This window comes from Cynara cardunculus, assembly GCF_001531365.2.
Source record: "Cynara cardunculus var. scolymus isolate 2C chromosome LG 12, CcrdV1, whole genome shotgun sequence".
NCBI lineage: Eukaryota > Viridiplantae > Streptophyta > Magnoliopsida > Asterales > Asteraceae > Cynara > Cynara cardunculus.
The window spans coordinates 4050182-4064804 of record NC_037539.1 but is presented as its reverse complement, the minus strand read 5'-3'; the positions used below and the strand labels follow the sequence as shown (position 1 = coordinate 4064804).

The following is a 14623-nucleotide window of genomic DNA, read 5'->3' as shown; positions in this document are numbered from 1 at the left end:
TACGGACAACATTATCTATAACTTAATAAAAAACTAAAAAACATCCATGAGTTTGGTAGGAGATCCATGAAATAGACCATTGGCCATAAAGTATGAATATAGGTGATGTATGAGCATTAAGTATAGGTTGCAAATATGGTGGGTTCTTTGTAATCAAATATAATATTAACCATAAACTTTAAAGATGATGGAGCATGCATGGATTCTTTTTTTACTCTAAACTTTAACAACTCAATGATTAATGTCTAAATAAATTTAAAAGCAAAATGTATAAAAATTCAACAAAACAATTTTCATAGCGTTTTGTTGTGAAGGTTTAACTTTTTTTTTATTTTCACGACATTTTACTGTGAAATTTCAAGTATAAAAAAATGGATCTCACACCCGAACAACTCCTAACTTTTTTTTTAATTGAGACACAACCCTATATATTATAATAATATCTAATAATATAATATATAATTTATATATGTATACACACCAACAGAAAAAGGAGCTACTTTATTGAAACCTAACAATTCCCACACAATTCATTGAAAAAGAGGGAACAAAGTAACGTGTGTGGATCGATCTCTTCACCAAATCCAGAATCCAGAAAAATCCCAATCTCTCTCTAAGCGAATCAAAATCTGAAACGCATATTCATCATCAGGGATTTATAAACCTATTATACGATCATATACATGCAGATCATATATATGCAACAAGGTTTCTGACAGACTTATACACAGGAACACAGATTTGGAGCCAAAAGTTTGTAATACGCATGAGCTGGTTGGTAAATCTGGGTTGCAATTCTTCGAATTCAAATCACTTCATCACTTGTCTTCTTCTTTTTGTTCTACATCACTCACCTCAATTGTTGCCTACTTCCCTTTTTCAATTCGACAAACCCTTGGATCATAGAAGTCTCTTACACTTGTCTTACTCTTTTCTTCCTCACAAATTAATCCCGTTGTTTGATCCAACATCATCATCGCAACATGGGTTCAGCAAGAGACAAGAGTAATCCCCAATCCAAACAAGGTACATCTCTCTTCAATTTTGTTATTTTTTAGGATTCGTGTTACTTACTATTGATTAATTCTTCAATTCATTTATGGGTTTGGGTTCAGTTTTGTGGATCTTCTTATGTAGAGAACATAGTACACTAGTATGTTATCGCTTAGTTGTCTTTCAATTTCAAAATTGATATGAACATATTTGATTTTTGAGTGGAAATCAACTGCTACATCAAAGTTACAATTGGTATTACTAATGTAAAAGAATAAACTGTAGCGGAAAGGGAAAGCAACCACTACAAGGACAGATAACAGGTTAGATTATTTGTGGTTATGATAGACTTAACCCACACACAACGGTTTTTTAGAGGAATTATGCATAGTGTGTGCCCTCTCCCATGATTTCACGCACGTGGGGAAGTATTATTTGAGGTATCCCACATACTATGATAAGTAGCTGTCATGTATTATTTAGTGAGCATGCTTCATGACAACCAATCCCCTATAGCTCATCCGTTTGGACTCTACTTGGTGTGTGTTCACCTTTCTGTAACACCCTTTTATCATGAGATGGACTGAATTCTACCACCACCACATATATTGGGTTTACAAGTGGTGGGGCCAACTCTGAAAATATACATTATCGTGTCTGCATTCCAGTCACATTCTGAAAATATACATTATCGTGTCTGCATTCCAGTCACATTCTGCTGTGGTCCCTAACACGGCATTTATGTCACTGGGGTAGCAAATTTTGAAGAAAGAAACTTCTTGTAAATTCTTTTGCGYTCGCACACACACATATGCATTTTTATTTGTGCATGCATGTACATATGTATGTATTATGTGTGTGTATGATATTCACTCTTTTGAATTTGTTGAAGCTTTAAACTCTAAACCTTTTATGGATGATCTCGTTCTTCAGTATCTATCCTGAATGGTTGTGATGAATCAAGCCTCATTCTCTTTACCAACTTAATTGTTTAAGTTGTAAAACTGTAAATTCATGGTATAATTTTGAGGCACTCATTATTGAGTAGTTTATTATTAGTATAAAGGTTTTATAAGCGGAATCATGCTGCTACAAAATGACAATCAGAATTTTCAGTTCTAGGAACTTAACTTCTAATTACATATAAATTGAGAAAATAAAGTGAGCCAACAAATGAGGCATGATGGTTTCTTTGTAAAGGTTGTAGTATGTGAATTTATGATGGGTGAAATAGTATGAAAACCTGGTAAGAAAACCATTTTACTTTTGACTCTCTTTAGAATGGATGCTGATCCATAGCTAACATTTTCTATGGAGCATTTCTTAACTTGCTGGTGTTTTGACTTATCAAATCTATCCTACAACTGAAACTAATTCACTCTATCCACCCTTCAACAGAGCAGATCAAAGAAACCATATGATATCTGACATTAATCCATCTTATTGACCCTTCTAGTGGATGGACTATGCCTAAAATGCAAAGTGGATAGGTTGTTTCATTGTAGGGGTTGTTATGTGTGAACTTATGATGGGTGGCCATCCATAGCTAACATTTCCTATGGAGCATTTCTTAACTTGTGGTATTTTGACCTTTCAAACATATCCTACGGCTGAGACTAAATTATTCTATCCACCCTTTAACAGACCAGATCGAAGAACCCATTTGATATCTGACATTAGTCCGTCATATTGACCCTTCTAGTGCATAGCATATGATCTAAAATGCAAAGTGGATGGGTAATTCTTTGTAAGGGTTATAATATGTGAAGTTATGATGGGTGAAGTAGTAATAAAAACCTGGTATGAAAACCATTTTACCTTTGACTCACTTTAGAATGGATGGTGATCCATAGCTAACATTTGCTATGGTCAATTTCTTCACTTGCTGGTGCTTTAACCTTTTAAACCTATCCTACGGCTGAAACTAGTTCATCCTATCCCCCCTTCAACAGAGCAGATCAAAGAATCCATGTGGTATCTGACATTAATCCATCTTATTGAACCTTCTAGTGGATAGCCTATGCGCTAACAAAGTGGATAAGGTGTTTGCTCTTGATAATGAATAACCGTATTTGAGCTGATGTGGATCAGCATCCCTTTAAAAATGCTTCAGTTTCAGAAACAATGAACAGTTTGTATAACATGGCAATTGTATATAAGAAAAGTACAAATGGTTTATAGCTTTGGTCAATGTGTACTTGAATGTAAAGGTAGGAGTGCATGCATCTCTACTTGTAAACATGCCTCATAACGTACAGACAAGCGACTTGTACTTCATGTGAAGTCCTTTTTGTGAACTTGTCCCAAATATGTGGTGCTATATGTTGAGAATTATTGAGGGGTGTGTGAATTTGTCAACTTTAGGGCAGTTCCACTGCATGCAATCTAATTCTGGTTTCCTCCTTAAATTGTAGCAATTTGCTACTCAAATGTTGAAGTGAGACGTTCAGCCTCGCCATCTGTTATTGTGATCGGCGGTGGCTTTGCTGGCATAGCTGCTGCGCGTGCGCTTCATGATGCTTCAATTCAGGTACTCTAGAGAAACATCATTTGCTTCAGATGTTCAGATGATAATACTTATCTAGTGACATCCTATTTGAAGGTTAACCATACACAGGCATACAAGAAAATATCATTTATGTCATGTTTTTCAGGTTATCGTACTTGAATCTCGTAATAGAGTTGGTGGTCGGGTTCGTACAGATTACTCCTTTGGTTTTCCTGTGGATTTAGGTGCATCATGGTGAGAAGGGATTTCATAATCTTGACTGTTTGAATATAAATAATTCCATCTTGTGATTCCTTCTAATTGTACTTTAATGTCAATTTTTACAGGTTGCATGGGGTTTGCAAAGAGAATCCCTTGGCACCAGTTATTGGAAGACTTGGACTACCTTTATACCGGACAAGTGGTGACAACTCAGTGTTATATGACCATGATTTGGAGAGGTGATGGAGTTCAAATTTTCATATTTAATGTATGTTGTTAGGTCCATTTCTAGTTTGGTTATATGGTAGGAGGAGGTGAGTGTATTGCTTTGTTATTGTAGTTTTTATTGGTTGGAAATGCTATTCTCCGCAAATACACAATGAAAATTAGTTATCAAATGAACTTATGCTCATTTAGATTCTAGAAAAGATAAAGAAAAGTAGAAAGATACTGAATATTTTCACTATCTTGAGCCCTATACAAGCCCAAATTTACGAGCAACATTCTTGTAGGGTCTTTAATACTATGGACAATGGACCTGCTTTTTTGGCCAAAAATCTGCTTTGTCATCGGGTACTTTTTTAAAGTTCTGTGGTTTAGTGAGATGCCATAACCATATGATATGCTTAAAATCAAGAACGACTATCTCACTCAAGTTATGTGGTTTAGTGGAGATGCCATAACCATAACATATCTAATAGGATCATTGGATAGCTCCTACTCATTGCCAGGTGCTAGCATAACATTTTTTTTCATGTTATACCATGAGATTGACAATATTTATAATGGCATATTCCTTTCCGAGTGGTCCTAAAATCACTTCATGTTGATACACAGAGGAGACATAGGGAAAGTACAACCCATAAATCATGAAAACAGTGGGATTCCAGTTAAAATACATGTAATTAATGTTATAAAGACATTCAAGTACTAGTGATTGAACTTGCATTTATATCTTGTAAGAATGTTCCATGGTCCAGCTTCACAATTCTAAGAATATATTAGATCATGCACATGACTTGGAAGCTGTAATACCATAGTTACTTGAAAACATGTGCATATTTACCATGTGGGACTGCTGGACTGGTGATAAGCACTTTTGTGCTTTATTTTCGAAGATGTTAAAACACATCATTAATAGTAACAGGGTGCAGAAAGCATACCTTTGAATTTCAGTATGTTATATAAGATGGATGAGTTAATCCAGAATTCCCAAATGATCATTGACACTGTTAGACGATAGTGATTGGTCTACACAAGGATAGTATATCATCTAAAGTTGGAAAAAATCAGGATATGTTTTTAAGCATCTTTATGAAGTTGAAGAAAAACTAAATTTATGCAGCGGGACTTTAAACAGAAGCAATTAAAGGTGGAAGATTATCTATATCTAGTGCTGTTTTCTAGTCCTCAAATTTCAATGTAGGCGTAGCAAAATGATTGTCTGAGAAAAAAACATATTCAAAGAACTTGATGTCATTATGAACATTGGATTTTAATAATGTTTGAAAGAGAGACTCTGAATTTTAAGGGAAGATGCATGAAATTGAACATACAATTATATGTTTTTAAGCACTACAGAAGAGGGCTAGGAGATGTGATTTGACAACTGTTAAAATTCCACTGTCTATCTTCATTTTGCAGACATTTATTGTTTCCTTTTCTCTCTTTCTTTGAATGTTTCTGATCGTTTTCTCTGTTGGCTGTTGTTCTCCTCTCTTTCACATTCTTCTGTAGGTCTAAATCAACTTCTTCAATTCACCTTTTGTGCCTGCTATAAATGCTAGATTTTTCTGAAGATGGCAGCTATACTTACTAACTGATAGCACACTGAATTTATTTATATGCTTAAATGCTATTTCATTGCTCTAGTTTGTTAAAACTTGGTCCTTTGCTCTCTCATTTCTGTATAGTAACTCTTCCGTTCCTAGAACTTTAACTACTAGTAATTTCTTACTCTGTTTTGAGCCTGGTAGAAAAAAAATGTTATGTTTTATTTTGTTACCATCTTTTCTCTTCATTGGTTCTCCTGTAGACATTAATGGCATTTACTTTAGTACCTTCGTTCTGCAATTTGTTAACTAATATTGAAGTTCTGGATGACCAATAGCTTGTTGATGTACTTCTAATCAATAAGTCACGAAGTTCGTGTAATTTCCCCTCATTGATGTTTGCTTAAATTATTCTTATTGTACTTCTTCAGCTATGCACTGTTCGATATGGATGGGAATCAAGTTCCTCAAGAATTAGTCTCACAGGTTGGAAAAACATTCGAGGCCATATTAGAAGAGGTACGTGCTCTCTCTCTCTTATTTTCTTGTAGCAATGTAGCTTTCTATTTTTTTGTGAAATTTCTTGTTAATCAAATTATAGATGGACCATGGACCATCCCATAGTACCTTCACAAAACCCTGATTTATATTAGCTGACCGCCTTGCCATCTCAAAGAATTACAAGCATCGTGAAAAAAAAACCAGGCTAAGGCTTTTGCTATGTAGCATGTTGTAGACTTAGGGGCTGTTTGGTTGGTTATCCATTAAGTCCTGTATGGATAAAGCTGTCTTTATAGATTAATCTATCTATATCAATCGGGAAGGTTTTTGTTTGGATGGGTTTTTCATAGATGGAAGGAGTGTGTTTTTTAATTGGGAGGGGAAAGTTTAGAAAAAACTTGGCTTTCTGCATAAAGCTCCACCTAGAAGCTTACTGAATAAGCCACTTTCTATATAATTAAGCCACTACCAAACAGTCATGTATAACTGACCGAATAAGCTGTGAGTTTCATTAATCTCATAAAGCTGCTAACAAACAAACCCTTACTTGAAGATAACCCACCCCCACCCCCCAAACAAAGGGCTTGCTTTAACGTGCAAATATACAAACGAACTTCACAACCTTGATAGCAATCATAATGCATATAATAATGTTTCTGAACCTGAAACTCAGTCCCTTACGAGGTTGCACTAATGTTATATCGAGGGCATGTTAAATGGTCAATTGTTAGGCGAAAGTAGTTTTTTTAAACCTTTTTCATCCCTCCTTTCTTTCGTTATTGCTTTCTTTATGTGCTGCTTGATGTATTCCAGACTAATAAAGTGAGGGAGGAGTTCATTGAAGACATGTCTATACATCAAGCAATATCAATTGTGTTCGAAAGAAACCCAAAACTAAGGTATAACAATTTCCCGGATAATCTTCACGATTAATTTGTCATAAGACTCTATAAGGCATGCAAAATTTCATTCTTGCAGGTTGGAGGGGCTTCCTCATAAGGTGTTGCAGTGGTACTTGTGTAGAATGGAAGGCTGGTTTGCTGCAGATGCTGAGACAATATCTCTCAAATGCTGGGACAAGGCATGTTTTTTCTTTTCCTTTAGGCGACTCTTTATAGATATATCATTGACACAACTTTATCATATCTAAGCAACCATAATCGCATCCGGTATTCCTTGTCAGCACCAGAATTCAAATAGTGGTGGTTAATTAGGCCGTTTTACTGGTTAGAAGTTGCAAAATTAATAATAACGATAGCTTTTATCTTAACTAATTTTTTTGGGATTCTTATATTCCCTGTCCAAAAAAATGTGGTAGATACTGCCATTGTGCATTGAGTAGTCGTCTTGTTCTGCTGCTAGGTGTGGCTGTTACAAATAACGCTTAATTGATCACTATAAGAGCATCTCCAACAGATTCTCTATAATTTCTCCAAAAGGAAGAAGCAAAACTTTAAACCTCCAAAAAGAATTACATTCACCTTCAACTGTTTCTCTATTTTGGAGATTTCAACATAAATTATATTATTAAAATGTTCAATAGATTTAATATAGCAATGAACTTTCAAATAAACATTATATGAATTGATAATACATTCAACTTCTAGCTTTAAAGCCAAACTGGCCTTCTACCATCTCATAACTGATTTTTGATGAGCAGGAAGAATTGCTTCCTGGTGGGCATGGACTCATGGTTAGGGGTTATCTTCCAGTTATAAATACACTTGCCAAAGGCCTCGACATCCGATTAGGTCACAGGTAAGACGTGATCAATGCGGTTAAGTTACCTGAGTTTTAATCCCGAGCTCTTTTGTTATACCAAAATTGTAATGAAAAGCAGTTACTGTTTTGTGGCCTTTTAACTTACATCCTCTTTTTTATCCTTATTCCTGTATCGCGAAGGGTTACGAAGATAAATAGACGTAAGAATGGTGTGAAGGTAACTGTTGAAAATGGAAAAACTTTGTTTGCTGATGCGGCTGTTGTTGCTGTGCCGCTTGGTGTTTTGAAGTCGAATACCATTAAGTTCGAACCAAGACTACCTGAGTGGAAGGAGGAAGCCATAGCCGACCTTGGAGTGGGAATCGAGAACAAGATAGTTTTGCATTTTGACAGAGTGTTTTGGCCAAATGTTGAATTTCTAGGAGTAGTTGCGGAGACTTCTTACGGATGTAGCTACTTTCTTAACCTTCACAAGGCCACCGGTCATGCCGTCCTAGTCTATATGCCTGCAGGACAGCTAGCAAGAGATATCGACAAACTGTCGGATGATGCGGCTGCTAATTTTGCTTTTATACATCTCAAAAAGATTCTTCCTGATGCTTCTGCCCCTGTAATATTTGTTTCTTGTTGCATTATATTTGAGGGTGCGTTTGGTATGCGGACTGGACAAGAGTAGACTGAACAGGACTGGTCGGGCGAGAGCGAGCTAGGCGGGTGAAAGAATTGTGGAAGGTTTTAGGGTTTTAATTTGACATGGGTAGTTTAGTAATTTACCAAGCTTGTCTCATCTCCCTAGTGAGACAAAAAAAATGCATTTTTGTCCCACTCAGTCCTGTCCAGTCCCAGTCTAATTGTCACACCAAACGTGAGACTACAAGTTTTGCTTTGTTCTGTCTTGTGACAAACAACCTAGATTCAGTGGTAGAACCGGAACTTATTGTCGTGTTTCTTTTTTATGCAGATTCAGCATCTAGTTTCTCGTTGGGGCAGTGACATCAATTCGCTCGGCTCCTATAGCTACGATGCAGTAGGAAAACCCCATGATCTGTATGAAAGGCTAAGGATCCCTGTCGACAACTTATTCTTTGCAGGGGAAGCGACAAGCACCGACTATCCAGGCTCAGTACATGGTGCCTACCACACCGGACTGATGGCTGCAGAGGACTGCAGAATGCGGGTCCTGGAACGTTACGGCGAGCTCGACCTTTTCCAGCCAGTCATGGGTGAGGACACCCCTGCTTCGGTCCCATTATTGATATCCCGTATCTAAACCTGAATAAGATTTGGTGCAACGGGTAAGGTTCCGGATTTGTGATCGTGATCGGTAGGTCCCGGGTTATTGTAAAATGGAACCATTTCACAAAGATAAAAGAACCTTATGAACCTGTTTGCCAATATGCAGACTGCTTTATGGACAAATAATAAGGTGTAGTGAAACTGAATGATGAATGTGGAATATGGCCAAGTGCCTACCTTATAAAGGGCATTGTGTATAATGAAATGTAGTGATCACATGATCAAATAATAAATGCGTTTTCAACAAAAGATGAATCAAAAGGTGATCTGTTATTAGCATCTTAACGAGTTTAACAGGATTTACCGCTTATTTGGACAGCTATATACGACTGTTTGGTGGTGGTTTAATGATATAGAAAGTGACTTATTCATTAAACTTTTAAGATACTTTATGCAGATAAACATGTCCCTTCTAATTAAAAAAAATATGCTCCTTTCGTCTAGGAAAAAAAACTTCTAACAAAAATCTTTTGAATTAAACAAATAATTTTATCCACACAATAATTTTTTTTTTCGAATAAATACCCCATCAAATAGGAATTAAATAAAATATATGTTATTTTATCATTTAAAAATATATCTTTTTTATTTTATTTATAAAATCCGTTATTTTTCTATTATTTTTTTAGAAAATTATTGTTTCAACCCATTAACCATATTTATAAAACGGATATAAAATAAATGAAAAAGTAAAAAACTGATAATTTGCTTCAATTATTATCACTAATAAAAACAAAGAGGAATTGTTTTGATGTTTTTTTATAAATTATGATGACCATATTCTAATTTAGAAACTGCAGGGACGAAATATGTTATTTTTGACAAATCATAGGGACCAGATTTGTAGTTTACTCAAAAATTAAACAACTGGTCTGAACAATTATACGGAAAAGAGCATTGGAGTGATGATGTTTCCGGGAGTGATGATGCTGACCACCGGTGCAAACGTTGTTCACCGGAGTTCTCCGGCGAGGACAGTGTGCTTGGCTTCCCGGATCGACGCTGATCAATTACGAGATCAACTCGATCAGCTTCACTTTGAGGCATCAAACACTAGAGCTAAAGGTATAATCGCCTTTCTACCTTATCATCAATCGCTTCCTTTGATGTTACAGACACAATTGGCGTAAAATTTGCAATCTTCATTTACATATATATGATTACATATGAGTAAATGAGTTATGGCCATGGTGTGAATATGATTAACTCATCAGAAACCCTAATTCATCAATGGTAGCCTAATACAATCAATACATTCCTTCTCGTTTTCTGCTATGTATATGCTTAATTATTGTAGGTTTTTGCATCACATCTCCTTCAAATTACTATGTGTAGGCTACTTCTATTAGAAATAATTATGATGATGCTTGTTGAATGCCAATTATTGGCAGCAGACCAGCTCTATCTTCATTAAAGAAGTTATGAAATATGGTTATCTCAGCTAATAAAGCAAGACAGAGGTTGTTGCGGTTGTCTGAAGCAGCAGAAAAGCTTCAACAACAGGCAGCCATTAGCGTTCAAGCTGGGAAAGAGAACGATGCTAGAGAGATGCTACTTCAAAAGAAGAAGGCTATGCAAGCTTTAGAGAAGACAAAGAGTCGAATTGAGTTGCTTGATGAGCTCTCAACAAAGCTTATTGAGGTCTGTGGCATCCATTTTAGGCTTCTATATCACCAGTATTATGAAGTTACCCAAAATTGGAATCAAAACAAAGTAGTTTACATTTTCACACAATTTGCCCTGGTAAGAGTTTACAAAGATTTAGAATCCTCATTTCAAGTATGTTATTAGAGTTAACAAGATTTAGATGAGAGCGTGAGCGATATTAGGATGGTGACATTCAAAGAAGTCATCACGTTGCACCCTTTTTTCTTTCCTTCATCTTGTTTTTAAAACGGGTCCAAAAACACAAACTTTTGACCCTAAGGAGTTTGGCCTAGTGGGTAAAGCTCAGGAGCTTCATTTAAGTGATCTCAAATTTGAATCGGACATGTGCTAGCAACTCTTTAGGGGCCAAGTTCGTTGGCCCGAAAGTCTAAAGTTTACCCCATCCATGTGAATGCGTGTTTCATTGACCTTTTGGTCTAGTGGGTCAAAAATGTCAGATACCATGGTTACTGAAAAAAAGGCTTCATAAGACATCATCTTCTTTATGCCCTTACTTTCCTCAGGGCATTTGCTACTATGGCCAGATATAAAGTAAAAAATACATCTATAGTTTGTAGAATGATCGTTTCCTTGGATAGGGTCATCTAGTTACTTTTTAACTTTTGGATATTTACTTGATGTATCATTCGTTGTTAGGCAATATCTCTGCGAGAAAGGAAGCTTGTTGGGACAGTTGCTCTAAATCTTGAAATCGAAAGAGAAGATGATGCTTCTCAAGTTCGGGTTTTCTCTCCACCTTCTCAAAGTTTGGGAGTCGATGGAAATTCTGAAAAAGATTTGCTGAATTCAAGTGAAGGTCAAGAACTACAAGATAGAACCTACAACTTGCCTACAGAAGACGAAACGAACAATATTGAAGGATCTTTGCAAGTTCCCTTACAACTTTCAACTCATGGTATTGAAAGCGATAATGATCTGATCAGTAGGTTGACCGGTTTAACTTCTTATGAAGACCTTTTGGACCGAATTGATCAATATCTGAACAAAGTCGAAGACGAGGTCAGCACAGTTGTGAAATTCTCGACTTTGGTTCTGGAAAGCAAGGAGACCCCGGCAAATGTGAAGTTGCAACAACTGATGGAAATTCTTGATGCTGTTCGGCATGTTAGACAAAGGTATCATCTACGGTTAACTCGTGTCTGATGATGCATACTGCTGCTGAATGTTTGATTTTTGTATGATTACAGGATTGCTGTCATTATGGAAAGTGCAAACAGAAGCAGAGATGAAATTGTTATCTAATGGTTTTTATGCAGCAGGTTAGTATATGACTAAACTATAAAGTCATGATCTCATAGATGAAACCATTCTTTCAGTGGAAATACAACGAAAGTGTGGCATTTTCATTTGTTGTTTTCATCACTATATATATATATATATATATATATATGTATGTATATGTAAATGTGCAGTTGGGTTTGTGAGAACAGCCCCTTTTTGTGAGAATGTGAAGGTACATCTATATCAGGTGAAGGTTTGTCTTGAGACCTGTGAAAATACCCTTATATTGTGTGAAGGTTATAATGCAACATTCACACAATATCAAGGTATCTTCACATTTCCTCATCACGAAAATAAAGTTTCCTCACATGATCCTTACATAGATTCACTCTCTCTATCTCTCATATATATACACATATACTTATATATAGAGAGAGAGAGAGTGTGTGTGTGTGCGTAAATGTCTGCCCGAACAAACTTAAGTCTTCCGATCAACAGACATGGCTTCAAAAAGATTGTTAACACATGGAGGATTCAAAGGCTTGGACTTGAATATCACTCAAAACAGTCAAAATTTATCGCAGAACTGAGGAAGAGTAAGGTTTTACTGCATTAGTCTTTTTGTGTTACAGAATGTGTCCAACCTTCGGGTTTTAAATTAACCGTCTTCGTGTTTATCTGTCGTGATAGGCTTTGCAGCTGAGTTTTGTTAAGGGTTGGAACATATTCAAATATTACTCAGCTTTTATGAAGTATAGAATATTTTATTTTGGATTGTGCTAAAAGAATGCAGTATTTATTTTTATAGGAAGATTTCAGTTCAATCACCCACTCATTTGCTCATCTGTTCTCAAGGATGGTATTTTGGTTCCATGAAAGATAGCTATGAAATACAGACTAGTGGTTCCCTGGTTAAGCACTTAAGCCTAGCGGATGTAATGAAAAATCTATCTATTCTTGGTTCGAATCCAGGTGTTGCCAAAGCTCTTGTAGTCATGAAAGTTCACTTGTAACGACTCCAGACCATTTGTGGTCGCTTGGGGGATTAGTCGGTGTGCTTAAGCTGCTTCGGAAACTCACGGTTACCCCAAAAAAAAGTCATATGTTGACTAGAAACTCTTGTGTTATCCAGGGATTTTGAGATTAATCGAGATATGGACAAACCAGTTCGAACACCGAAAGAAAACAGTTCTGTTTATCAAAATCAATTATATCTTCTAGCAAGTGTCATGAAAATCCCAAGAATATAAAACTCGCAAACCTTAAGAATCATGTTTTTTTTAATAATTCTCTTTGTGTCTAAAACAATGAATATTATTATCGTGTTGGGTACTGAGGAGAACGAAAAACCATGATGAAAAAGATAAGAAGAGATTTCTATTCTTGAATTAATTATAATTAAAGTGAGACACTAGATCAACGCTTATAAGATATTTCAAAATCAATTCTTTTTAAAGCACCAGAAGGGTATTCGTGCAATGTAGCGAGATGTATTTTGATTTTAATGTTTCGTTTTATTCTTTTGGTCTCTGTCGATATTATAATATAGATTTATGTGGTTTTGAGCAAGTAATAATATTTTTTTTAAATTTAAATTTGAAAGTATCATGAAAATTAAAAATATATATCTATAAAAGTTCTCAATTTTTTTTGTGTAATTTTTTTAATTTAATTTTTTTATTATAATTTAATTTAGGTTTAATGACGAAGTAACTTGTTTCTGATTTAATAATATAATTTTTATAAAGATAATAATTAAGTATTCTGTTAGAACTCAATAATTATTCTGATTATATTTTTATATATATTTAAAATAAAAAATTTATCCTGTATTTGATTTATTTATCTACAGTTAGTTACATGAATTCAAATATGGAGTTTAACAAGTTATACTTATGCACAATTTACTTGTAATATTGAATTTTAAGTAATATACACCAATAAGCAGTATTTCATGTATAAAATATGATTTCTAATATAAGAGTTTTTATCAAATGTTTTATAATATAGTATAGATAATTCATGAATTGATTTAAAATTTAAAGTGATCAAAAGTCCAAATCTCTTATTACATTTATTAATTAACTCATGTTTTGACATTATGTTGAATTATTTTAACCAAACATAATTTAATGTCAGAGATACTCATTGGACAATATATATATATATATATATATATATATATATATATATATATATATATATACTAGAAGAGTACTCGCGCAATGTAACGAGATATATCTTGATTTTAATGTTTTATTTTATTATTTGATTATTTGTCTCTATCGATGTTATAATACGATTTTATGTGTTTTTAAGAAAGCAATAATAATTTTATTTTTGAATAAAATATAAATTTAAAGATATCATAAAATTTTGAAAAAAAATATCAATGTTAATATCAAATCAACTATTTAAAAATTATCATTTTTTATATAATTTCTTTAATTTATTTTTTAATTATAATTTAATTTAAGTTTAATAACGAAATAGTTTATTTTTGATTTTATAATATAACATTTTATAAAGATAATAATTAAGTATTCTGTTAGAACTCAATGATTATCTTAATTATATTTAAAATGAGATGTTTATCTTGTATTTGATTATGTTTATCTGCAGTTAGTTACACGAATTCAGATATATAGAGTTTTAATAAGTTGTACTTATGTACAATCTACTTGCAATCTTGAGTTTTAAGTAATATGCATTAATAAACAATTTTTTATGCATAAAAAAT

General features: G+C 34.4%; 2 protein-coding genes across 8 annotated transcripts; both read left to right on the top strand.

Annotated features, from left to right (window-relative positions):
* The first annotated feature begins 552 nt into the window (after nucleotides 1-552).
* Nucleotides 553-9263, top strand: LOC112522951 (probable polyamine oxidase 2). The gene is made up of 10 exons (XM_025132313.1): nucleotides 553-1026; nucleotides 3408-3523; nucleotides 3648-3736; nucleotides 3829-3942; nucleotides 5907-5994; nucleotides 6790-6875; nucleotides 6955-7057; nucleotides 7637-7734; nucleotides 7879-8308; nucleotides 8660-9263. Exons 1-10 carry the CDS (start codon nucleotides 984-986, stop codon nucleotides 8966-8968), a joined length of 1476 nt encoding a protein of 491 aa, XP_024988081.1. The 5' UTR covers nucleotides 553-983; the 3' UTR covers nucleotides 8969-9263.
* Nucleotides 9264-9829: 566 nt separating this feature from the next.
* Nucleotides 9830-13055, top strand: LOC112523580. Of its 7 annotated transcripts, none has more exons than XR_003070285.1 (6): nucleotides 9844-10059; nucleotides 10436-10635; nucleotides 11299-11777; nucleotides 11850-11921; nucleotides 12382-12479; nucleotides 12692-13027. XR_003070285.1 is itself a non-coding variant. In XM_025133246.1 (5 exons), the coding sequence occupies exons 2-4, from the start codon at nucleotides 10423-10425 to the stop codon at nucleotides 11902-11904; spliced, it is 747 nt and encodes a 248-aa protein (XP_024989014.1). In that variant the 5' UTR covers nucleotides 9830-10059; nucleotides 10386-10422; the 3' UTR covers nucleotides 11905-11921; nucleotides 12382-12682. The 7 variants fall into 7 exon arrangements, 5 of the variants coding, with proteins under 5 accessions (XP_024989014.1, XP_024989013.1, XP_024989011.1 ...); XR_003070284.1 differs by lacking the exon at nucleotides 12692-13027 and adding an exon at nucleotides 12574-12682; XM_025133246.1 differs by lacking the exon at nucleotides 12692-13027 and having other exon boundaries at nucleotides 9830-10059; nucleotides 10386-10635; nucleotides 12382-12682.
* Nucleotides 13056-14623: the final 1568 nt, after the last annotated feature.

What these genes read in the sequence shown, in the direction of transcription:
- LOC112522951 (XM_025132313.1), top strand. Translation starts at nt 984, where the DNA reads ATGGGTTCAGCAAGAGACAAGAGTAATCCCCAATCCAAACAAG. An exon ending in GAAAGAAACCCAAAACTAAG is followed by an intron (nt 6,876 to 6,954) that starts GTATAACAATTT and finishes TCATTCTTGCAG; the next exon opens with GTTGGAGGGGCTTCCTCATA. An exon ending in TTCCTGATGCTTCTGCCCCT is followed by an intron (nt 8,309 to 8,659) that starts GTAATATTTGTT and finishes TTTTTTATGCAG; the next exon opens with ATTCAGCATCTAGTTTCTCG.
- LOC112523580 (XM_025133245.1), top strand. Translation starts at nt 9,900, where the DNA reads ATGATGTTTCCGGGAGTGATGATGCTGACCACCGGTGCAAACGTTGTT. An exon ending in ATCAAACACTAGAGCTAAAG is followed by an intron (nt 10,060 to 10,435) that starts GTATAATCGCCT and finishes TGGTTATCTCAG; the next exon opens with CTAATAAAGCAAGACAGAGG. An exon ending in GTTCGGCATGTTAGACAAAG is followed by an intron (nt 11,778 to 11,849) that starts GTATCATCTACG and finishes GTATGATTACAG; the next exon opens with GATTGCTGTCATTATGGAAA.